The sequence below is a fragment of the Macrotis lagotis genome, chromosome 2 (genome assembly GCF_037893015.1).
Source record: "Macrotis lagotis isolate mMagLag1 chromosome 2, bilby.v1.9.chrom.fasta, whole genome shotgun sequence".
Classification (NCBI taxonomy): domain Eukaryota; kingdom Metazoa; phylum Chordata; class Mammalia; order Peramelemorphia; family Peramelidae; genus Macrotis; species Macrotis lagotis.
This window is the reverse complement of record NC_133659.1, coordinates 189,796,197-189,823,110: the sequence shown is the minus strand read 5'-3', so window position 1 is coordinate 189,823,110 and position 26,914 is coordinate 189,796,197. Positions and strand designations below refer to the sequence as shown.

Genomic DNA, 26,914 nt, shown 5'->3' with positions numbered 1-26,914 from the left:
TGTTTCCAAAGTTTTCCTTGGAAAAAGGAGGGAATTTCATTTTAGCACTGTTATAATGACATAAAGAAAATCCCTTCTGTCAGTTAGGTATTTGTAAGAAGAACTTAATATTCCTCAAGGATACCTACATTTGATAAATCCACCTAAAAACATTTTGCTTCAATATTTGTGCATAATTTAACAGTGGATTTGTGTTAAATACTATGGAATATGATGGCCAAGTTAAGTTTTTATCAGTGATTTTCTGGAGCAAACTTGCTAATTACTGTAGATGATAATGATGATGATGATGATGATGATGATGATGAATATGAATAGACTTTGGAAGGATTTGTGGTTTGTCCAGCATGATTTGTAGCAAGGTGTGCTTCTTGCTGTTCTTCCAGGACTTCATAGACACTTGAATTAAATGGAATTAGTGGTAGTTCATATTTGATTTAGATTTCTCTTATATCCGTGTTAAGTTTTATTTCTGTTTCTTCATAGTTTCCTTCAAGGAAGGGAGGGAGGGAGGGTTTTTAGAAGTAAAAAAGTACCCTGCCCTTACATGACCTGAGTTCCTGAAAAGTATAATATAAATCAGAATATCTTAAAAAGGGGACAAGGGTGAGGGTCGATCTCGATCTCTCTCTCTCTCTCATAAATCCTGGGTTTAATCTTATTGTAAAACAATCACTCTGGATTTTTCTGCATTTTAAAAAATTCATATTTTCTTTACATTTGGATATAGTAGGAAAATACCTGTTATATTTAAGCCAATTTAAAAAAAAGTCGATTGTTTTATCCTAAAGGATTTGACTGAAGTTTGAAAAGTAAACAGTTATCTAGTCAGAAAATTTGGGTATCTGAGACATGCAAATTATTTATATTTCTTATAGAAGATCATAGTTTCAGTAATCTCTAACATTTTCACAGTTTTTAAAAATGTTTGAAACCAAAAATTCTAAATCTTTGTCTTTTTGTTGTTATCATTGCCCTTCAAAAGTACAAGAGTTATATTTCCTTAACCTAGTGAATAGAGAACTAACTATTCTTAAGTAAAATGAAAAAAGCATAGACAAAATGCTGTTTAACAACTGGAGTTTTTACACATATGTTATTAGATTTAAGTATGCTTTTATCCCACAGCTAGATAGTGAAATGGATAGAATTCCAGGTCTACAAGTCTGACCTTAGACATTTACTAACTGTTTGGCCCTGGACAAAACATTTAAACCCCTGTTTGCTTCTGTTTCCTCATTGGTAAAGTGAACTGAAGAGGGAAATGGCAAACATCTCTTTGCCAAGAAAACCCCAAATAGGGTCACAAAGAGTCACAAGCATAGGAATCAGTTGGGAATCAGTTGATCTCCTTTATTTTTAAGGTATATCATAAATCAAAAGTTAGAAGGAATCTCAGGGGCCAACTGTGCCCCCCCTTAAGAGAAAAAGAAATTGAGGTCCAAGTGACTTTCCGAGGTCAGACAGGTGATACACAACAGGCAGAGTTTGAGCCCAGCTCTGAATCTAGAAGCAAAATCCCTTCTACTTTACCACACTAAATATTAATTTGAGCAATGTTTGTTCCCACATGCCAAAACTATTAATTCTTGTTTTCCTTGAATATGATTGTAAACGATTCATCTTTACCATTAGTCTCTTCTTTCCACAGGAAATCAGTGAAGTCCAGAAGTAGAAGTCCTGTATATTCTAGACATTCATCTTCCCACAGCAAAAAGAAGCGATCGGGTTCACGCAGTCGACATTCTAGTATCTCACCTACCAGGCTTCCATTAAACTCCAGTCTGGGAGCTGAGCTCAGCAGAAAGAAGAAGGAGAGGGCAGCTGCAGCAGCTGCTGCAAAAGTGGATGGAAAAGAGGTGAAGGGGTCACCTGTAATTTTGCCTAAAAAAGAAAACATCTCAGGAGAGTCTAAGGAATCAAACCTTGAGTCTAAAAAGTTATCTAGAGTTTTAAAATCTGAAAAATCTGCTTCAGATACTGAACTGGTAAACTTATCACATCCAAATACAGAAATTAAAACATCTTTAGATCCAGGAAAAGTAAAATTGGATGAGAACTCTGAGAAGAAGCATCTTGTTTCTACTAAGGACTTGAAATCACAGGGATCAAAGGACTCTAAATCCATAGCATTGAAAGAAGATATTGTGGCTCCAAAGGAATCAGAGACAGTGGAAAAAGAGGCTCTTCCACCTCTCCCCACAATTACTTCTCCACCCCCTCTACCAACCACCACCCCTCCACCTCAGACGCCTCCCCTTCCACCTTTACCTCCATTACCTGCTGTTCCACATCAACCACCTCTGCCACCTCTGCAACCAACTTTTAGTCAGATTTCTAATTCTATCACCCCAACTTTGTCATCTTCTACTCACCCAAGGACATCTGCTCTATCCTCTCAGGCAAACTCTCAGCCCCTTGTACAGGTTTCTATGAAGACACAGGTGTCTTTGACAGCTGCTATTCCTCACCTGAAAACTTCAACTTTGCCTCCTCTTCCTCTTCCACCCTTACTTCTTGGGGAGGACGATATGGATAGGTAAGTCTACTATATATCTTTTTAAAAATTAACACTGTTGTTCTGCATGTCATATATGTATTAGGTATAGATTCTCCTTAGATTTATATTTAGATGTGTCCATCTCAGCACTGCTTTTAACATCATTATTATGCTTTTATTGAAAAAGGGCATATCTATCTAGAATTTCCATTAGTTACAAAAATTTCTGGTAATAAAGGAGGCATGCTACCATATCACTCATTTCATTTTTCAGTAAGACTTTTTGATCCAAATCAAAAGTTGTTAAAACTATTTTTAAGGTTAAGCTGCATGATATAGTGACTTAAAGGTAAAATTCAAGTCATTAAGACATCTACATTTTATACTAGCTTGTGATCATGAGTAAGTTACTTATTTCCTCATTCATAAAAGTGCAGTTAATACCCATAAAACCTACCTCACCAAGGTTGTTAAAAGGTCCAAATGAAAGAATATACTAAAGGGTTTCATAAACATTTATTTATTTTAAGCTTAAAAAATATATATATATATATATATACACACACACACACACACACACATATACATATACATACATACATATATATTTACCAATTTTTTTTCTAACAGGTAAGGAATAGAATATAATTCCAGAATCTTCATAAATGAGAACAATTGAGTCAGATGGGGTTATGGGAGGATAGCATTTGAAGCATAAATTTGATTTTATGGTAGATATTTGGAAATTGGTTTTCCAGTGTCTTCTGCATAACTGACTCTAGGCACTTCCAAGCAAATATAACTTTAACTATTACATGTGCTATGGCAATTTTTGTTACTGTTTCTTGCCATTGGTTCTTTGATTCCCTTGAACCAGGACCTTTATTGTAACATTCTTTCTCTGAACCCAGAAAAATTACTACTTGTGAATTTTTCACCTTCCAGTTCGATCCTTAAACTTCAGATATCTTAAATTATATGTTGATAGCTAGTTTCCAAGTGTTCAGGTGTAATTTCAATCATCCCCAAACTAATCCAAATGTGACTTTTTTTAGGTTGTTGTTGTTTTTTTTTTTGCCAGGCAAATGGGGTTAAGTGGCTTGCCCAAGGCCACACAGCTAGGTAATTATTAAGTGTTTGAGACCAGATTTGAACCCAGGTACTCCTGACTCGAGGGCCGGTGCTTAATCCACTGCGCCACCTAGCCACCCCCCCAAATGTGACTTTTAAAAATAGACTTTGTCATTTTATATTTGTATCAATCCTCAGTAATTTTTTTTAATGACTTGTCATCTTCTCTCCGTAGTAGCCAGTAATTATGACCATAAGATCTTAACTTTAAAGCTAGAAAAGGAACTGTGGAGATCCGTCTAGTCCAACTCTCTTTTTCCAGATGAGGAAGTTGTTACTTGCCCAGAATCACATAGCTTATCAATTATTGGAAGCAGGATTCAACCCAGGTCTTTGTAATTATAATTTCAGTCCTCTCTCCACTATACTGTAGTCCCTTATGCCATGTACAAGAATTTAACAGTAACAGCAGTAGAAATACTATGCCTGGAATTTTAGAAACTTGAAAATGCTCAAGGTTCTCATAGATTAAACATACATTCGGGGTTGGGGGGGAGGGTTTGCAAGGCAATTGGGTGAAATGACTTGCCTAAGGTCATCCAGCTAGGTAATTAATAAGTGTCTGAGATTGGATTTGAAGTCAGGTCTTCTTGACTCCAGGGTTGGTGCTCTATACATCATACCACCTAGCTGCCCTTAAACATACATTTTTAAAATGTAGTCTTATTGAAAGGGGAAAGGAATCTAAAAGGGCCCCTGAGGGCCCTGATTCAGTTATTAGTTTTCATCAGTCAGTGTAACTAAGAATCTTGTCTTTTGGAAGCAGGATAGCTACTTTTCAATCAAATTGAAATTATGTTAAATGACTTCCAATCACTTGATAGTGTGTCCAGCTTTTTGACTTTGCTTCTAGGTTGGATTTTTTTAGGCGTGTAATGAAGTAGAAAAAAGAATAAAATTGTTGTGTGTAGGTGCACAGGAAAAGTTGAGTCTGAGATAGGTTTTAGAGACAGAGCAATCAGAGCTTAAATAGGTCCTTCTCTGAACTTAGGAGAGTTGGATGGCGGTAGGGGGAATCTACATTAATATTATATACTTTTTTTTGATTTTGACGTTTCAGAACACTTGAGATCCAATATAATTTTTTATTTTTATGAGGTAATTAAGTATTTTTGAATGTAACATTTTTTATAATTCAAGAGCTTGCTTCTGTTTTTTTTTTAATAATTTAGGATTAATCTTTTGTATACTAGCCCTTCTCATTTTTATGAAAACAGTTCAGTAAATTAAATAGCTACATTATTTTGCTCTCTTTTTGAATAGAAATTGCAATTTTATTTAATTCAAATTTGCATTTTATTTTGGATAGAAACTTAAGAATCCAGATCTGAGTCAAGGAATAAACTAATTTTTAAAATTTAATTTTGTTACCTTCCTTCAACAAAACTGAAGATTAATGTCTAGAAAATACTGTTGATTCATGGTTTCAGAAAGTAGAAACTGCAAGCACATAACTCATAGCCACTAATCTTTTGTTAGCTTATTGTCAGGATACATTAATTGAGGGTTTCCCTTGACAAGTATAGTATTCTTGGAAATGTCTGTTATGACTTCTACTAAGAATTCTTTTGTCTGCTTATTTAACCACATGAATCTTTCTTTCTCTTCATGTGCTCTATTATTCTTTCAATGTAGCCTATCTTTTGCTGACAACCTAGTCCATGTTGGAGTTTATGTTTGTTATATGGTATCCAAAAGGATTATCCCTCAATACATAAAGAATATCTTGTGAGAAATAAAAATTGCTATACTTTGGATTAGATTTTGGTTCTTATGATGGTACATATTTACTGTTGATATACTGGTTGAAGATTTTGCTGATGCGTGTCATGACTTTTGTTGCTTTTCTTTTAAAGGCTTCAAAATTGATTAGTGGATCATTTTTCATCAGTTTATTTCAGTGAGAAGGAAAGGGTGGGTGGTTGCATTTTTAAAAGGTATGCCGTAAAGATTTGAAAAATATTGGCAGTTTTATTAAATGAACATAGTCACCATTTTGGTTAAATTGTAAGTCCTTGGTGTTTTATAGCTTATATTTATGATACTTTAAGATCTGAAAAGTCTGTTTGACAGATAAGGAGGCTGAAGCCAGGAGAGGCCAAAGTTGACTTCCCCTGGTCTTACCAGAGGGTAAGTGACTTGTAATAGTGACATATCTGGCAGTAATCTTAAGGCAAGATTCAAACTCCTGACTGGAGGATGGAGGGATTTATTCAACATTTGTCAACCTAGATCAAGGTGCCTTTGGCTAGATAAAGATTCCATGGAATGGAAAGCTTTTAGGTAAAATACTAATATGAAAATTCTTTGGAGATCCTCTGATTTATATAGCTAACCTGTTTGGTACTCTTAACATACTACTACCGTCATAGTCCAAAAAGAAGTTGCCAAAATTTGTTATGGGACATTAATAAAAGCTTATTCAATTCGATTAACAACAGCATTTCTTGTATCTATATAATCAGATAAAGACTTTTTCTTACTTTACTGTACTCTTTTGTGGTCAGATCCCTAATTAATTAAACTGTATCCATCCATTGCCAAGGTTGGGATTTCAAACTTGAGACCCATAGTGGATTTTGTTGTAATATTAGTCAACCTGCATCATTTTGTCCATGTGCCCTAATGATATGTTCACATTAATTATCTAAGATCTACACTTAATATAAAGTAGAGTTGCTATAAACCTTAAGTGGTTTAATAAGTCAATATACTAATAAACAAAGTGAAGTATGTTTCATGTTGATAATATAATTTCACATTTTCTTGCCAGAAAAACATTTTTTAAAAATAAATTTTTTATTGATATCTTTGTTTTTATCACCAAAATTTCCTTATATTCCTCCTTCCTCCAGAGAGACTTATCCTAAGTAGTTAAGAATAGCTTTTAGAGAAAAAAGATGAAGAGAAAAACAATCTAATGATCAATTCATTGAAGAAAATCTGAAAATATATGCAGTGTCCTTCCACTGCTACAAAGGAGCAGGAGGAATTATCTTCTCCTATCTTGGGGGCCATGCCTTTTTTTGGTAATTTTATAGCATCCACTTTTGATTTTTTTTGGTGATTATTATTATCCTTTCTAATTATATTCTTGCCCTTTTTTTTCTTTTAGGTTTTTGCAAGGCAAATGGGGTTAAGTGGCTTGCCCAAGGCCACACAGCTAGGTAATTATTAAGTGTCTGAGACCAGATTTGAACCCAGATGCTCCTGACTCCAGAGCCGGTGCTTTATCCACTATGCCACCTAGCTGTCCCTCTTGTCCTTTTTTCTTGACTCTACATCAGTTTATATAAGTCCTTATTTCTGTTTTCGTCATTTTTGTCATTTCTTAGAGCACAGTAATTTTTCAGTGCATTCATGTGTCACAATTTGTTTAGCCATTCCCCAGTCAATGCATATATATATTTTGTTTCTAGTTCTTTGCTACTATTAAAAGTGCATAACCTTTTCTGTGATAACATTAGCATCAATCTAAAAATCTTAGGAATGGCAAAGCATAAATATAAAATTTGGAGTGATATATAAAGGCAAGAAAATTCATCCATTGTAGTTATTCTTCCTATTTACTGAGGATGGGAGGGAAGGAAAAAGAACAGATTTTTTTCAGCATAATTTTAAACTAGATAGAATTTCTAGTTTCAGTGGTTGGTAGATATTTAATGAAGTGAGAGAAGTTAATCCCTTTCAAGAAGTCTTTTAAAAAAATACAATAGTTTCTGGTCCTTTTTATACTTTTGATCTCCATATTCACACATTTTAGTTTGTGGAATATAATTTTTGAGCAAGCTAAAACCATTTTTCCTGAGAAGGGTTTGAATTGTCTTTTTAGACACATTTAATTAGGCCTACTTTGCTGGATGTGATATGACACTGCTAAATGTGTTGTTTTAGATTAATTTGTTATGTCTTTCTAATGGATTAAAATTATGGAAGAAGATGGGGAAGATAGTTTTCATATCAACAGTAATAACTTTATTTAATTGCTTGATTCTTATATATTGAATTAAAAACTTTCTTTCTCATTGATGCTTCTGGATAGCAGTTAGAATTCACTACACAAAGAGCTATGAGCTTTTAAAGGTACGTAAGAGGAGGCATTTAGCTGGCATGGTGATCAGAGCACTGAAGACTTGAATTCAAATTTGACTAGCTTGGTGACCTTGGGCAAGTTACTTTGACCCCATTGCCTTGCAGAAAAACAAAAACATTGAAGGAGGTAGAGCCAAGATGGTGAAGTATCAGGAAGAAAAATACAGCAAACTTCCCACCACACATATCCTAAGTCTCAGACTTTTGCTGTTTGACTCTGAGAAAGCTGCTTAATTAACCCTGTTTCCCTCAGTTTTCTTAACTCTAAATGAATTGGAGAAGATATGGCAAACCATTCATTTTTCTTTGCATGAAAACCCCAAATGGGGTCATGAAGAGTCAGACAAAACTGAACAATAAGCAGCTTAATCGGAAGCCTATCGAGGAATAACTAAGGTAGAAATCCAGGAACAAAGGAAAACGTAGTTTTGTTACTTTGAACTAACAGAACTTTCCAGCTTCCTGATAGTGCTTAAATCCATCCAGCAGCACTGTACTGAAACACTAAAGGTGACAAGTCCATAGACTCAGACTCAAAACAAAGTAAGGAACTTGCAGAGCTCAAACCCAAGGCAGTTAGTGATTAGATTTGTTCTGGATCAGCCACTTTGGATGTACTGAAAAATTGCAGGCTTCCAGCACTGTGGAATTGTGGAAAAATACAACATTAAGTTTCCCAAGAAGGCAGCAGCAGGACCAGCCCAGAAGTGCACAAGGTAAAGTCTAAAAGAATGAACAAATTTAAAAAAAAAAAAGGAGAAGCCTCCCATAAAAAGCTAATATGGTGACAGGGAACTCAAGACACACTTAGAAGAAGAGAATGATTTCAAAATATCCACAAGTAAATCCTCATAATAAAAGATAACTTGGGTACAAATTCAACTAGGATTATTGAAAGGAATGAAATAAGAGTAAAGTTTTTATAAATGAAGAGCACCAGAAAAAAAAATAGCAAAAGAAATGCTATGGAAGAAAAAGTTGAAAAGGAAATTAACAATGGTAACAAACACTGCACAAAGCAACAAATTCCCTGAAAATTAGATCAAATAGAAGCTAATGCCTTCACGAGATATGAAGTATTAAAAAAAAAATCAAAAGATTGGAAAAATAAAGGAAATTTAAGGTTTCTAACAGTAAAAGCAGCTAACCTGGAAAACAGATTATGGAGAGAAAAAATTGAAGTTCTTTGGATTATCTGAAATCAATGAGTTACAAAAAAAAGAGCCTAGGCATATTTCAAAAGAAATCATAAAAGAAAATTGATCAGATCTCTTAGTACCAGAGGACAAAGTAGAAATAGGAAGAATCCTCATTTTACTAGGTTTTTTTCAGTGTTTAGTAAGATTTTATTAATTTTGAGTTTTACAATTTTTTTCCTCCATTCTTATTTACCACTCCCCACAGAAGGCATTCTGTTACTCTTTACATTGTTTCCATGGTATGCATTGATCTCAGTTGAGTGTGATGAGAGAGCATTTTGCTTCTTGAAAGAAATCCCAGGGGCGGCCAGGTGGAGCAGTGGATAAAACACCGGCCCTGGAGTCAGGGGTACCTGGGTTCAAATCTGGTCTCAGACACTTAATAATTGCCTAGCTGTGTGGCCTTGGGCAAGCCACTTAACCCCATTTGCCTGGCAAAAACCTTAAAAAAAAATCCCAAAGTGAAACTCCAGGAACTTGATAGCCAAAATCCAGAGCTTCCAGGTAAAAGAAAAATTATTGCATACAACCAGGAAGAAAAAATTCAAGTACTGAGGAACCACAGTCTGGATCACATATGCTTTAGCAGCCACCACTTGAAAGAAGCAGAGAAGTTGTGATACAGTATTTCAGAAGGCAAAGGATATGTGCTTATGGTCAAGAATAACTAACCCAGCAAAAGTGCAATATAATTCTAGAGGTAGGGATGGGGAATGTACCTTTAATGAAATTGAGGGCTTCCCTAGCATTCGAATTCTGTTATGTCCTTTTAAAATTAAATTTTATTTTCACATCTCCATCCTTCCCTAAATCTTCTCCCGTTTGAAAAAACACAAAAAAGAAAACCACTGTTATGTAGTCAAGTAAAACAAATTCCCATCATTGGTCATGTCCAATTAAATCCCATGAGTTCAATTATATCTTGATGATCTTAAAAGAATAGAAAGTGGGTGAAAAATATATCAAGGAAGAGTAGAGGGGATTGGTAAAAAAGAGAAACATTATGGAAAATTGTCACACATAGTCAGACTGTACAAATAAAAGTCAAAATGAATAAGGAGGCAGGTTTGGGTGACTGACACATGAAACTCACTGTCATCTGAACAGATCAGAGGGATAAAACAATCATGTGCAAAGTGGGGTACAGAAATATATTACACTTAGCAGGGAAATAGGAAGAAAGAGAGTAGGTAAAGTGACTACCTACATCTCCTCTAGAGATGTCCAAAAATAAAATTCTTTTTGCAGTGACAAAGAATTGGAAACTGGAAATTTGGAGAATGGTTGAACAAATTATGGCATATAAAAGGAATAAACTTTTGTGATGAAAGAAATGGTAAAGGTTAGTGGTTTCAGAAACCTGGGGAAACATGTATGAACTGATGGAGAATGAAGTGAACAGAACCAAGAAAAGAGATTATACAAAGACAACAGTATTATAATATCAAACAACTTTGAAAGATTTATGAACTCTGATCAGTGTAATGACCAACAAGAATTCCAGAGGTGTAAAGATGAAACATGTCACCCACCTCCCAATAGAGAAGTAAGAGTCAGAATGCAAAATGAAGACTTTTTCCTACATACCCTATGTTGAAATTTGTTTTGCTTTATGTATTTGTAATGGGTGATTTGATTTCTTTGGGGGGGAGGGAGTAAGAGGTCAAGACAGGGCTATTCTTGGGGGGAAAAAACTTTAAAAAAATTAGAAATAGAGTAAACTGTCTCAGCTTGAACTTTTTTTCAGATACAGATTTATGTGATGTCTAAAAATTTCTTTATTAGTGTGTATATGATAACATACAGCTTATCTTACAATGTGTTATGGTAGATTAAGAAATGAATAGGAAATCAAATGAATTTTCCAATCTACTTTAGTTAAGTTTACTATCATTATCAAGAGCCCTTGTTGAACTTTTTGATTCTAGTATAAAATATTTTTCTCCTAGCTGCCCTAAAAATGAACCTAAAGATATTTTAAGATTTTTTCTCTATGTGAAAGATCAGAAAAAAGATAATTATTCTGATTGACAACTTAGTCAACAAGTTTTTATTATATGCCCTATATTTGCCATGTACTTCCTTAGTTCACTAAACCACTTAATCATTTTCCTTTTTTTGTTTCCCAGTTTTAACGATTTTTTTCCTCCTCTTTCCCAAATACCACAATTCCCACTTTTAAGTTCTTTCCACATGGTAATGTACACAGTTGTCTTGTTACATTTCTTTTGAATCAGTCAAAATGTAGAAGAGATAATGAACTTTTATAAATATTTGCATTGATGATCTAAGAACTGAAGGATTCTAGTTGGCTTCATTTTGATGCATTTCTGTGAAAAACTAGAAAGGCACATGATGGAGCCAGAGAGCAGGCAGTATGATATAGTGGAAGGAATGCTGCTCTAGAAAACAGAAGGCCTGAGTTTGAGTTCTGACTCCCTTCACTTAATAGTTTTGTGACCTTGGGCAAGGGTTAAATGGCATTCTTTGAGCTCCAGGGATAATACTGCCTTAGATCAGAGAGTTAATGTGAAGAGAGCAGTTTGTAAACTCTAAAGCTATTCAACCAATTGTAAGCTTCCTTTTGCCCCTGGGATAAAATATACACTACCCAATTTAGCTTTTCATGCTCTATAGATAACTTGACCCCAACTTATCTTTCCAGCCTTTTTAATTGTTGTTCTGGTTCCTGTTCTCTGATATCTAGCCAAACCGTCTCTTTTCCACACATGCGCACACATGTGCATGAAAATGTAGAAACACACACACAACAGTTTTCTCATTTTCTTGCCCTTTCAGTGGCCATCCTCTGTATCTGGAATACATTTCCACCTCAGAATATCACTCTTATCCTTTAAAATATGCCTTAGGGGGCGGCTAGGTTGCACAGTGGATAGAGCACTGGCCCTGGAGTCAGGAGTACCTGAGTTCAAATCTGGTTTCAGGCATTTAATAATTACCTAGCTGTTTGGCCTTGGGCAAGGCACTTAACCCTGTTTGCCTTGCAAAAACCTAAAAATATATATATAAATAAATAGATAAATAAAATGTGCCTTAGGCACTATCTTCATGATAATTTTCAGGATTTTTCTCAACCATTAATACCCTCCTCAATTTACCTTGTGTGTGTTTTAATAATATACATTTGGGGGCGGCTAGGTGGCACAGTGTATAGAGCACCGGCCCTGGAGTCAGTGGTACCCGAGTTCAAATCCGGCCTCAGACACTTAATAATTACCTAGCCATGTGGCCTTTGGGCAAGCCACTTAACCCTATTGCCTTGCAAAAAAAACAAAAAAACAAAAAATAAATAATGTGCATTTGTATTTGTTAAGTTGATATAGATATAAAATGTACACACATTATCTACCTATATATATATATATGCTACATATATTTGCAAAACTACTTATTGTGTCCCTCATTAGAATGTAAACTTATTGCCAGTAGAGATTATTTGCTTCTTTGTACTTGTTTCCTCAACAACTAATAAAGTACCTGATATATAGTAGGTACTTAATAAATACATGCGGATTAATTGTTATATAAGTAATAGGAAAGCCAATAAGAGTAGAATTTGGTAAAGAAATTCTAAGTAATGTCTCATCCATGTTCTGAGCTTTCATAACTATAGATTTTTGTTAATTACATATTTTAAAAGAGAAATAACTTGTAATAGTATCTCTTATTCTGCTTCATAGTCAAATTCATATTCTTTTTAAAACCTCATTTGTATATCCATTTAAATGGTTGTCATCTCTACTCCTTACTGTGTTTAGTCCAAAAGAAAGTCTTCCTCCAAAACCTATGAAGAAGGAGAAGGAACAAAGAACTCGGCATTTGCTCATGGACCTTCCTCTTCCTCCAGAGCTCCCTGGTGGTGATCCTTCTCCCCCAGATTCTCCAGAACCAAAGGCTGTCACCCCACCTCAGCAACCATATAAGAAGAGACCAAAGTAAGTTTTTTCGAGGAATATACATCTCTGTTTTTCTCTTAGTTTTTACCATGTTACTCAGTCAACTCCAGTGGATTCCTATTTCTGGTAGCCTTGAATATAAGCTTCTTTGTCTAACTTTTAAAGCTTCTTACAACCTTCCCCCAACCTGTCTTCCCAAGCCTCATTGAGTAAATGAGGCTAGAAACTTCAATACATGCTCTTCTAGTTCATACTGGCCTTTTTTCTGTTCTTCCTAATACCATTTCCTTGACTGTCCCCCCATGCCTAGAATGCACTCTTACTTTTTCTCTGTCATGGAATACCTCTTTGCCTTCAAAATGCAACTTAAGCACTGCCTTCAATCTGATGCCTTTACTGATCCCCTCAACTACCAAAGCTCTTCTACCCAAGCTAACTTGTAGTTAACTAATTTTTTTTTTTAATATTTTATTTATGCTTAGGTATGACTTTGATGTTTCCCTGGTTATATTGTAAACACCTAGTTGATGGGGGTTGTTTCATTTATTTGTATTACCAGAACCTAGCACAGTGCTAAGCACATAGAAGTTTAATAAATGTTTGTTGATTGATCATTTGGTTCCTGGACCATCCAAACTCAGCTCATCCGAGCTAAGAATGACAGATAATATACATCAAATAAGTTAAAACTCTTGTGAAGATAGAGAATAAGTAGAATTAATCCCTTCTGATTAGTTTCAAGTCCCTGGTTTTTTTTTTTATAGCAGTGTCAAAACTATCATGTATTTAAAGAAAAAAAGTTGATAGGAACTGGATATGGTGGACAGCACAGCAAAAAATGAAACTGTTTACAATTTTTTTCTCATACATAGATTAGTAGTTTTTATTTTTTTAAAGATTTTATTTGAGTTTTACAATTTTCCCCCTTATCTTGCTTCCCTCTCCCCACCCCCCACAGAAGGCAATTTGCCAGTCTTTACATTGTTTCCATGGTATACATTGATCCAAATTGAATGTGATGAGAGAGAAATCATATCCTTAAGGAAGAAACATAAAGTATAAGAGATAGCAAGATCAGACAATAAGATATCAGTTTTTTTCCTAAATTAAAGGTAATAGTCCTTGGTCTTTGTTCAAACTTCACAGTTCTTTCCCTGGATATAGATGGTATTCTCCATTGCAGACAACCCCAAATTGTCCCTGATTGTTGTACTGTTGGAATGAACGAATCCATTAAGGTTGATCATCACTTTAGCAGTTTTTATTAAAAGAAAGTTCTTTTTCCATTCATGGTAGGTATTAAAATGTTCCTCTTGAACAGTGACAATATTATGCATTCTTTGACAATTAATATAAATTCTTTGTTGTTTATACACATAAAACAGACCCTGCCTTTTATGTTTTTCATTATTAATCTCTCTATATGAAAAAGAACTTAAAGAGATGTACCTTATATTCTTTTTTATTTTATTTCTTTTTCCAATTACATGCAACAATTTTCAATAATCATTTTTTTTACATTTTTCTCCCTCTCTCCCTTTCCCCTCCCCCTGACAGAAAGCAATGTAATATACTCTACATCTAAAACCTTGCCAAACATAGTTCGATATTAATCATGTTGTGAATGAAGAATCATATCCAAGCAGAAGAAAAAGAAAATTAGAGTGAAAAAAATAACAATTCATAATACAAAGGTTTTTTTAATTGAAGATAGTAAACTGGTCTACATTTAAGTTCCACACTTCCTTTTCTGGATATAGAAGGTATTCTTCATCACCAGTCTTTTAGTATTGTCCTGCTAAAATGATCAAGTCTATCATACTTGTTCATCAGCCAATGTTGCTGTTAGTGTATGAAGTTCTTCTGGTTCTGACTCACTTCATGCAAATCTTTCCATGCTATTCTGAAGTCCCATCTCTCGTGATTTCTTATACCACAGTTTGTTCAGCCATTCTCCAATTGATGGACATCCCCTAAATTTCCAATTCTTTACCACTAAAAAAAGAGCTGCTATGAATATTTTTGTGCTTTTTTTTTTTTACCCTTTTTCATGATCTCTTTGGGATGTAGAACTAGTAGTGGTACTGCTGGAACAAAAGGTATATATAGTTTTTTTGCCCTTTGGGCATAATTTCATATTGTTCTCCAGAAAGTTTGGATCAGTTCACAGCTCCACTACCAGTGCATCAGTGTCCCAGTTTTCCTACATCTCCTCCAACATTTATCATTTTCCTTTTTAGTCATTTAGGCCAATCTGTAAATCTTTCTGATATATTTACAGAAGACCTGGAAAATTATACTTAAAATTTTTGTTCCATTCTACTTGTCATAATTTTTGAAAAAAAATCTACCATTTCTCAGGTTTATAGACATCTTCATGTGTTTATATTAAGATAGTAACAGCAACATGGGGATGATGATCAACCTTAATGGACTTGTTCATTCCATCAATGCAACAATTAGGCACAATTTTGGGGTATCTGCTATGGAGAATACCATCTGTATCCAGAGAAAGAATTGTGGAGTTTGAACAAAGACCAAAGACTGTTACCTTTAATTTTAAAAAAAATTATCTTATTATGTAATTTTGCTATCTCTTATTTTTTTAAATTTTTTTAGATTTTTCAAGATAATGGGGTTAAGTGGCTTGCCCGAGGCCACATGGCTAGGTAATTGTTAAGTGTCTGAGGTCAGATCTAAACTTAGGTACTTCTGACTCCAAGGCTGGTGCTCCACTGTGCCACCTAGCCGCCCCAATTTTGCTATCTCTTAAACTTTATTTTTCTTCCTTAAGGATATGATTTCTCTCTCATCACATTCAACTTAGATCAAGGTATACCATGGAAACAATGTAAAGACTAACAGACTACCTTCTGTGGGGGGCGGGGAGGGAAGCAAGATTAGGAGGGAAATTGTAAAATTCAAAATATGGAAAAAAAGATAGTAATATTTTTAGTCTTGAGGTAAAACAAGCCTTTTTGTTCAGGGTGACCAGTATAATATAGAGACTAATGAAAGATTAATAAACAAGGGAACTGGCCTTTGGATTTTTAAAAATTGGTTTCCTTTATAATTTCCAATACTAAGAATAGGAATCTATATTCTTTACAGTTTGTTTTGTATTTCAAATTTACTTACTTTGGTAGTTTCCACCACCCAGATTTTTTTCTGTGCTCTTCTAAATTTATTTCTGCTCTCATGTGTTGTTCATTTTTTAATCAGTATCCTTGCTTCCTACTCTCAATAACTTTCTGACATCCTACCCTGAATAAAAATCCTCCTTTCTAATACATCCATTTAGTTATATAGGAACTTTATTATGAGTGAAGGTTTTTATTAAAATGAAGAATAATAATGATACAAAAAATGGAAGAAAAAAAGAATAATACCATTGAAATGTTTAAAAATACAAAACATGAGAACAGAAGAAAGTTCAGTAGCAGATATAGACAAGCCAAAGCAGTATTGGTATTATCTATCAATATTGATTTTGAAATGGCAATATGTAATATTTCATAAGAAAAAAGTATAATCAAGTAAAACAGATCTACACATTGGCAGTATCTGAAAATGTGTCATTCCATCCTTCTATTCCAGAAGAGGGTGTGTGTCTGTGTGTGTCTGTGTCAGTGTCAGTGTCTCTGTGTGTCAGAGAGAGATGTTCCTCTTGGGCAGTTTGGTGAAGCCTATGAATTCCTCAGAATGTTTAAATCTATCAAATACTATACAGAGGATTACAAAGGAAATCAATTATATTGAAGTAGAGTTGTAAAAATAATCATAAAAGTTCAGGAAGAACCCCTTCTCTAGTCAAGAGAGTATTTCTAATCTTTGCCAAGAGATAGAAAATAAGTACTGTTGTTCTATTAGAAACCAGGAGAGATGGGAATTCAGGGAAGCCTGGAAGGGTTTGCATGAACTGATGCTGAGCTAGATGAGCAGAACCAGAAAAACAATATACACCCTAATGGTAACATGGGGGGTGATTATCAACTTTGATGGACTTACTCATTCCATCAGTCCAACAATCAGGGACAATTTTGTGCTATCTTGTGCTATCTGTGATGGATAATACCATCTGTATCCAGAGAAAGAATTGTGGACTTTGAACAAAGACTATTAACTTTAATTTAGGAAAAAAACCCGTTATCTTATTATGTAATTTTGCTCTTATACTTTATTTTTCTTCCTTAAGAATATGATTTCTCCCTCATCATATTCAACTTAGATTAATGTATACCATGGAAACAATGTAAAGACTGGCAAATTGCCTTCTGTGGGGGGGGTGGGAGGAGGGAAACAAGATAAGGGGGAGAACTGTAAAACTCAAAATAAAATATTTCTTTTTAAAAAAGAGATATTCATCATCACTTGTGAGGTTATGATCAGTCATTGCACTGATCAGCATTCTTAAGGTTTTTGATTATTTTCTGACATAATGATGTGATCATTATATAAATTGTTCTCATTCTGCTCATTTCACTTTGTATCAGTTCATTCTCTAGTGTTCTCTGAATCTGACTCTTATCATTTCTTATGGACAATGATATTGTTTCATTCCTGTATCATTGTTCAGACATTCTTCAGGTAACTACTTAGTTTATAGTGTTTTGCTACAACAAAAAGTGTCAGTATTTTCTTTTTTTTAAGATGTAATAAATTTGGGGGAAACTAGGTGGCACTATAAAGCACCAGTCCTGGAGTCAGGAAGATTTGAGTTCAAATTTGACCTCAAATAGCTAAAACTTACTAGTTTGTGACCTTGGGCAAGTCACTTAATTTCTATTGCCTTGCAAAAACCTAAAAAAGAAAAAGGAAAGATTTAGTGATTTAGGGCAAATCATTAAAACCCTATTATGTGTCATTTTTTATATTAACTAGACAAAACATTTCCATAATATTAAGAACAATCCTGCCATAGAGGTAGGTCAGAGAGTTTTCTTCATTTAAGGAAAACAAGACTGTTTAACTTTCTTATTGAGCTAATTGTAATAAAAACAATTTTTTTTCTGAAAGCACAGTACTCTGTTGTTTAAATTTTCCACAAAAAAATGTATGAAAGGAACAGTCTATCAAACCTTTTTTTTCAGTATGAGTGTTTTATTTTTTAAAAAAGTTTTCTTGCTTATAGAATCTGTTGCCCTCGTTATGGGGAAAGGAGACAAACAGAAAGTGATTGGGGCAAGCGCTGTGTGGACAAGTTTGACATAATTAGAATTATTGGGGAAGGAACATATGGACAAGTATACAAAGCCAAGGACAAAGACACAGGTAAAACACCACTATACCAGCTCTTTGGTTTATATTGGAATGTTTTTATTAGTAACCTGGGGGGGTTGTTAGAGCTGAACAAAAAGTAAACATTTGGAGTTTTTTAAAAATTACGATGGTGGGAGTGGCTAGGTGGTGCAGTGGACAGAGCACTGGCCCTGGAATCAGGAGTGTCTGAGTTCAGATCCAGCCTCAGACACTTAATAATTACCTGTGTGGCCTTGGGCAAGCCACTTAACCCCATTGCCTTGCAAAAACTAAGAAAAAATAAAACTTACCATGGTAACTTGGTAACACTGTCTTAAAAGATCAGCTCTTGAACTTGTTAAACTTCATGATCTTACCTTTAGTTTTGCATTTACTATCCGTACTGAGATAGTAAATAAACAGAACTTAATGAATCCAAAAGTATAGAGTTCATTTTCAACTACTTGGGCTGAAAATTGTTTCCATTTTAAATTTTCTAATCTCTGTTATTTTGAAGTTGAAGTACTTGATTTATTGATGTACTTCACTTTTCTATATTTTTTCCAGTCTTATATATACTTAGCACATAGAATCAAGAATTATCTGTCTTAGAAACTATTAAATATAAGGTTAGGCATAGCATTTGGAATATAAACTCTTTGAGGGGAAAGTATTTCATTTTATGTTCTTAAAACATATGAAATGCCTAATATGTTACTTTGTTTTTGATGATGTTCAGTGTATAACTTGATAATCGTCTAATAGAGGTGGATTTTTTTATTTTTCAGGAGAGCTAGTAGCCCTAAAGAAGGTGCGACTAGACAATGAAAAAGAAGGCTTTCCAATAACAGCCATTCGTGAGATCAAAATTCTTAGACAACTGATTCACCGGAGTGTTGTTAATATGAAGGAAATTGTCACAGATAAACAAGATGCACTGGATTTCAAGAAGGACAAAGGTAGTTAGCAGAGAAATATGTAAATACAGCAGGTTAATTTAGAATTTATCCCTTTACCTTGCTTGATTGGCATGTTTTGGACAACTCTTGATTTAAATTGCTACCTTTATTCATATATGAATGAATATGATTGTCTTGGGCTGAGAGTCAGCTACTTATGGTATTAGATAAAAGGAATGAGACTATCCACTTTATACTAATTAGTTTTATAATGTGTACTTTCAAAATACAACAGTTTTATACCACACCAGAAAAGTCTTATGTCTAGCCAACTTTTGTCACTTTTGGGGGGTTGAATTTTTATCTTATCCTTCTCTTTTTTGAAGTATCCTTTTACATTGTCCAGTGTTCCTTTTGTTATTCTTTCAAAGTTGACTTGGAATAGATTCAGAGGACATCTAAAATGATAAAGGGAATTTGAGGAGAGAAGGACAGAAAGCCAAAGGTGGCTTATATCTTGTGATAGCTTGCATAAAAAAGTGGGTTGGATTCTTCATATGGAGAGATGAAGGCTGAGAGGGAATATGAATAGAATTTATGATATCTTGAAGTGATTGATAAGGTGAATAGTGAAGAGGTCCACAAAATCTGAAGTGTTAGAATTTAAGAGGCATTCCTTGATATTTTAAAGGCAATTAGCTAATCAACTAGTAAAAATATTGGATTTAGTTGGCATAATGGGGTATAACTTTAATTGAGATTAAGAAAAACTATAGGGGTTTGTCTCATATTTTTTGATATCATGGAGGGCAGCCATGTCTCCTGTAAAATATTCTGCTAGGCTCATTCATAGAATCTGGGACTAAGTAGGTATCTGATCTGACCCTCAGTGACTTTTTATCTGCTAAATTCTGTTTCCTATAGTTATAGATGTGAAGGATACTAGATGTGAAATTGTTCTGGATTTCTCACTCTTCACAAGTACTATCTATGCTTCCCTGCCAGATTCTTGTGCATCTATAAAATTGTGTGTTGATACTAGATAATCCAATTCTCTTTTAGCTTAAAATTCTGTATCTTAATAAGTAACATACATCGACTCTCATAAATATTGTGGAAATTTTACTTCTACTATTAAAGGCTGAATAGCTCCTACCTTAAAGCATTTGTTTTATTGAAGTTGATTGTGGAAAGAGCATTGGACTCTTTCAGAAGAAATGAATCAGAAAATCTAGGCTCTTAATTCCAGCTTTGTCATTAAGACTAAAGGTCACACTATTTGGCCTTTTCCAAATTACCCAACCTTGCTGGGCCTCAGTTTTTTTTTCCATCTATAAAATAAATGGGTTAGACTAGGTAAGGTTTCTACCAACTCTGTGGTTCTGTTCTAGCTAGAGGTGGAAGCCTGGGGGCAATGTTTCACTTCTGGTTTTTAAATATCCTATTTCTTTCCTAGGTGCCTTTTACCTTGTATTTGAATACATGGACCATGACTTAATGGGGCTGCTAGAGTCTGGATTAGTACATTTTTCTGAGGACCATATCAAGTCTTTTATGAAACAGCTAATGGAAGGGTTGGATTATTGCCACAAAAAGAACTTCCTTCATCGGGATATTAAATGTTCCAACATTTTACTGAACAACAGGTAAAAAAAGTAACTTGATTAAACTTCTTCCTCTCTTCTCTGTCCTGCTTTAATTTAAAATTAAGAGATATGTAATTATATGTCACTAATTTCATGCAATGGTAATACCTCTGGTGTTCATTGGAGGCATGGAGGCATAGTTGCAACAGTAGAAAAAACAAACTTGAGAGTCAGAAGTCAGTGATTTTAGTTCTGGCTTCGCCATTTAGTAAGTAGCTATATATTAGTCCAGATGTTTAATTTCTCTTTAACCTCCATATCTTCATTTATAAAAATGAATATAATTCCTGTCTTGCCAATTTCAAATGTTTGTGGTAAAGATCAAATGAGATATATATTAAAAGCACTTTATAAACTATTTAAAATTATATACTGATATAGTACAAATAATATCATGAAATAGTATTATTCAACCTTGAAAGGGATTTATTCTGACCAGCAAAGCCCCAAATCTAAATTCTTTTTAAGCCCCTATCTGTTAAGGTCATGAGGATGACCTTGATCATAAAATGCTTACCAGAAGGTAATTTGCTTATTCTTGGTATGTATTTTTTGTTTATTTGTTTTTGTAAATAGTATTTTATTTTTCCAGTTATATGTAAAGGCAATATTCAACTTTCATTCTTTTTCTTTTTTCTGCAAGGCAGTGGGGTTAAGTGGCTTGCCTAGGACTACACAGCTAGGTAATTATTAAGTGTCTGAGGCTGAATTTGAACTCAGGTACTCCTGACTCCAAGGCTGGTGCTCTGGTCCACTGTGCCATCTAGCTGCCCCTCAACTTACATTTTTTATAAGATTTTGAGTTCTAAATTTTTCTCCATCTCCTCCCTCCTCTTTAATAAGAAAGCAAGCAGTTCAATATAGATTATACATATGCTATCATGTCAAGCATAATTCCTTATTAGTCTTGTTTGGAAAGGAAAAACAGAACAAAAGGGAAAAAAACCATGAAAAAAACCTCAAAACAAAAAAAAATGAAAATAGTAGGCTTCTATCTGCATTCAGACTCTATGGTTCTTTCTCTGGATGTGGATAGAATTTTCCCTTATGAGTCTTTTGGAATTGTCTTAAATCACTGTAATGCTGAGAAAAGTGAAGTCTCACAATTAATCACCACACAGTGTTGTCTATTACTGTGTTTAGTGTTCTTGTTCTGCTCACTTCACTTAGCTTCAGTTCATGTAAATTTTCCAGGTTTTTTTGAAGTCCACCTGCTCATCATTTCTTATAGTACCATTATATTCATATACCACAACTTGTTCAGCCATTCCCCAATTGATGGGCATTTCCTCATTTTCCAATTCTTTGTGACCACAAAAAGAGTTGCTATGAATATGTTTGTACACATATGTCCTTTTTATGATCTCTTTGGGATACAGACTTAGTAATGGTATTATTGGATGAAAGGGTTTAATTGTCCTTTGGGTATGGTTTCTAGATTGCTCTCCAGAATGGTTGGATTAGTTCACAACTCTACCAATAATACATTAGTGTCCCAATTTTTCCAAATTTTCTCCAACACTCATCATTTTACTTTTTTTGTCATATTAGCCAATCTGTTAGGTGTGAGGTGGTATCTGGTATATGTTGTTGAGGGAATCTTGTTCAGGTATGGCATGGACTAGCAAGGCTGTGGTCCCTTCTACTTTTTAAAATTCTATGATTCAGTATCAGACTGCTCAAAAATGTGCCTTTTAGAAATCACTGCAGGAGTGACAAAGTAATATAATGACCCTTATAGTCTCAACAAATACATTCTTCACAGTATTATAGGGGTCAGGGTCTCTTCTTTCTGAACCCCTCATTGCTCAAAAGAAAGAAATCTTGCAGATTGATTCTTGTGCTCTCAGAGAAGTTAAGGTAGATGTAGTCATTTCTAGATGTTACACATACACACACACACACACACACACACACACACACACACACACACAGAGTTAAGTGGCAGCAAATCTGCTATCTGAAGAAAAAAATATATATTTTGATATTTGGTTCCAAGATCTTTAGGTAACAGACAATATAATAGTCGACAATATAATATTTTGACTCTATGGTCATTTTTCTTCCTCACAAATTCTACCAATCTCATTCTAATTAAGTTAAATGATTGTTCTAGTGTTCCATTTTATAACATAATCTCCTGAGGATTTGCTGCTCTCCCCAAACTTTATCTTCAAAAGGAAAAATAAGACCCTATTGGCATTTCTATAAGACTACAGCTATATGACTTTTCATAATTTCACCAAAATATTTACCAATATGGTATTATCAATATGATGGCTCAAATATAAAGAAGCAATGATCTTGGGGCGGTTAGGTGGCACAGTGGGTAGAGCACCAGCCCTGGAGTCAGGAGTACCTGAGTTCAAATGTGGCCTCAGACACTTAATAATTACCTAACTGTGTGGCCTTGGGCAAGCCACTTAACCCCATTTGCCTTGCAAAAACCTAAAAAATAAAGGAAGCAAATAACACTTTAGGGCTTGCAAAGCACTTGACAGATTTCTCATTTTATCCTCACCACAACTCTTAAGAGGAAAATGCTGTTATCCTCATTTTTTCAGGTAAGGAAACTGAGATGGAGGTTAAATGACTTGTCCAAGGTCATACAACTAGTATCTATCTTAGGCCAAATTTGAACTTGGGTCTTCTTGACTGAAGAGCTATTATCATCTACTGTACCACCAATTGCTCATCTTAATAATAGTACTAATGGGTATTCTAGGTTCCTGTCATTTCTACCACAGATTAATATCTTTTGGACCCAATCTTATTGTCAGAGGTCCTAAACATGTGACCCTATGTTTGGGTTTAAAAACCTAAAGATTTTTAGATTACCTAAAGGTTACATTAAAAATCCTGTCCATAGGGGCAACTAGGCAGCATAGTGGATAAAGCACCGGCCCTGGAGTCAGGAGTACCTGGGTTCAAATCCGGTCACATTTGAACTCAGGTACTCCTGACTCCAGGGCTGGTGCTTTATCCACTGCGTCACCTAGCTGCCCCCATAAACTTAAAAAATTTTTGCAGGTGGTGAAGTGGTTAGCACATTGAGCATGGAGGCCAAAAGACCAGATTTTAAATCTGACCTCCACTACTTATTAACTGTGTGACCCTGGGCATGTCACTTAATCTCTGCTTCAGTTTCCACATCTGAAAATTTGGGGAGCTAATGATACCTATCTACCTCCCAGAATTTTTGTGAGGATCAAATGAAATAATCATTGTAAAGCACAGTGCTCAACACATACTATATAAATGGTAGCTCTCATCATCATTATTGTCATCACTTTTTTAATAGTTGTATTTCTAGGGGTGGCTAGGTGGCATAGTGGATAAAGCACCAGCCCTGGAGTCAGAAGTATCTGGGTTCAAATCTGGTCTCAGACACTTAATAATTACCTAGCTGTGTGGCCTTGGACAAGCCACTCAACCCTGTTTGCCTTGCAAAAAACCTTAAAAAAAATAATTGTATTTCTGTATAATTGGTTTCCTTTAAAATTTCACATATTTTATGCTTTTAAAAACATTCGGAAGAATCTGTAGGCTTCACCAGAGTGCCAGAGAAGATGCAGAAAAGTTGAGAACTTCTGGGCTAGATGATTCCAACCATAAAGATCACTTGTTCTTAAAAATATGGTATTTGTGAATCATCACATATGAGATGAATGAATAAAATTTATTAAGGATATTCTCTGTATTCTGAACATTAGAGGTACTCAAAACCAGTTAGTCCCTGCTTTCAAAGAACTCACATTCTAATTGGATATAATACAACTGGGAGGGATCATCAAAGTAGGGCAGTAATCCTTAGGATGGATCACAAGGGCAGGGTAGAGCCCTTGACCAGGGCTCAAGTTTCTCTGTGGGTAACAGTGAGTCAGGATTCTTTTTTTCCAAGAGCACAGTAACAGGATAGATAGTAAGACCTGAAAGTGTCCAGGAGGTGGAATGTAATTGGTACAGTTCTGCTCATTGATTCCATGTGAACAGGTGTGTCTGATCAAGGGATATTTAAGATGATTTCCTGTCCATGCCTTCCTAGTTCATATTGTAACCAATGAAATTCTGAAATGCTTTGTATCTTTAAGGTCTTTCTCTTGTTACAATTTTTTCAGAAGTTTCCTATGATAGTCTTTTTTTTTTTCCTGTTATACTTGTAAAGTCTGACCTGTCATACGGCTTAAGGCTGATCATGGAAGAAGGCACTGCCCTCAGTGGAGAATTAGGAAAAAATGAGATATTGGTTCTGCCATAGGAAGTGATAAAGATTGAAAATATGTATGACTACAAAAAAAGAGACACGTATGTTGAGAATTGATCCAAGATGTTAAATATTTTGGAGCTGACATCAGGGGAGGCAGCCATGTTCTCTACAGACTTCCTTGGTACTGCAATCAGTCAGAATTCTTAAATCTTTATTACATTGAGGGTTAGTGTCCTTGGATCATTTAGGGTGTCCTGTTTCTAAACCTTTTTTTTAATCTTTGTTATTTTAATTTGACAAAAGAATTTCATTGAATTAGAGACTGGACCTTTGATTTCATTGGCATTAGGAGCTCCCAGTGGGGTATTGCTACCAGTACAGATTAGAACCTTTTTTTTGCAACTTAGATCTAAGTGTCAGAGAGATTCTTAGTACTGAAAGATTAAATGGCTCACCTAGGGTCACAGCCAGTATGTATCCAAAGCAGTACTTGAACCTAAGCCTTCTTAGTTCTGAGTTCTGTTCTCTTGTCAACTAAACCACACTAAGTCTCAGTAGGTAATAGTAAATGACTGTTAAAGCCTAGAAGGCTCTAATCAGCAAACAAGAGGGACTTATGGAATCGTAGATCTAGAGCTGGAAGGAACCTTGGGGGGGGGGGTGCAAAGAAAAATCAGAAATAATTTCTGCCCTCAAGGAACATAATAATTAGTGAGATAAAGCTAATACCAATGAAGCTATTAGAGAAAACTTAAAAATAACTTCCTAAGTTATATGTCCCAGGCTAGTCAGTGATTAAAAAGAAAGACTACATACCAAAGTATTGATGAGCACTTTTTGTGGTAGTAATAAACTATAAATAATCCTTCACATGTTGCCCATATAACATAAACCTTAATATAATACCCTTCCCCAGTTGAGCAAATAGTTGAACAAGATGTGATGCATGATTGTAATAGAATAAGGCTGCCCTCTGACAGTGGCTGCAGACAAAGATAGAGAAGCATTGAAAGACTTATGAACTGATGCTTTAAGCAGAACTAAGAAAATAATATTAGGTTATAATGACCCAAGCATAGTCCCTAAGAAGAAATATAAGAAGACATCTACTACAGAAGTAGGGGACTATGCACGTGGAACAAGGTATACATTAGCAGTCTTTTTCAGTGTGTTGGTTAGTTTTGCTGAACATTAATTTTTTATATAAAGAGTGAGATATAGAAAAATATAAGTGATATAAAAATAAACTATCAATCAAATAAAAAAAACTCCAAAAGATACAGTTGATCGGTGTGGCCTGAAATAGTGAAAACAGCTTTAGTCTAAAAAGATGACTCCTTAAGAAGCACTCAAGGTGACATTCATCATTATTCTTCCTGTCCCCTCTACTCCCTCAGAACTTCTAAATAGAGTTAAGCGTGTATCTTACATAGTTGACATTGTATCTGCATTGTAGGCTATCTGGCTTTCAATAGTGATGATATTTCAGATATGACATGAGATTCATGGCTGCCACTTCCTGAAGATGAAAATAATTGTTTCTTTATTTTCCAGTGGACAGATCAAGCTGGCAGATTTTGGACTTGCTCGACTCTATAACTCTGAAGAAAGGTGAGGTACCAATCAAGTAAAATTGTACAGAACTATAAATTAATCCTTAACTATTTTTTTTTTTTTAGTTTTTGCAAGGCAATGGGGTTAAGTGGCTTGCCCAAGGCCACACAGCTAGGTAATTATTATGTGTCTGAGGCCAGATTTGAACTCAGTTACTCCTGACTCCAGGGCCGGTACTCTATCAACTGTGCCACCTAGCCGCCCCAATCCTTACCTCTTGATACTTTATCTATAAATTTCAGAAACTCTGAGTTCTTCTATTAAGTGTTATAGTTGTGGTTAGGCAATTTAAATGCGATAAGGTGATATATTAATTAACACTTTTCTTTATTTAAAGAACTCAGCCAGAGATTTGAGTTGGAATGGAAATTATCACCTTCCCGGCTTTCTTCTGCCTTCCATCATGTTTATATTATTTTGTATTCATCCATTGTTATGCTTTTAAGAAGCTACTTTAATATTCCCAAATGC

General features: G+C 34.8%; 1 protein-coding gene across 7 annotated transcripts in view; it reads left to right on the top strand.

Moving 5' to 3' along the window:
- The window catches only part of CDK12 (cyclin dependent kinase 12), a 95,547-nt gene that overhangs the window by 4,727 nt on the left and 63,906 nt on the right, over positions 1–26,914 (top strand). For all 7 annotated transcript variants that reach the window (XM_074224038.1, XM_074224040.1, XM_074224041.1 and 4 more), the window contains exons 2-7: positions 1,652–2,539; positions 12,702–12,878; positions 17,971–18,110; positions 18,866–19,036; positions 20,433–20,622; positions 26,384–26,440. In XM_074224038.1, the coding sequence (XP_074080139.1) occupies positions 1,652–2,539; positions 12,702–12,878; positions 17,971–18,110; positions 18,866–19,036; positions 20,433–20,622; positions 26,384–26,440 (1,623 nt within the window). The remainder of the gene's footprint in view (positions 1–1,651; positions 2,540–12,701; positions 12,879–17,970; positions 18,111–18,865; positions 19,037–20,432; positions 20,623–26,383; positions 26,441–26,914) is intronic.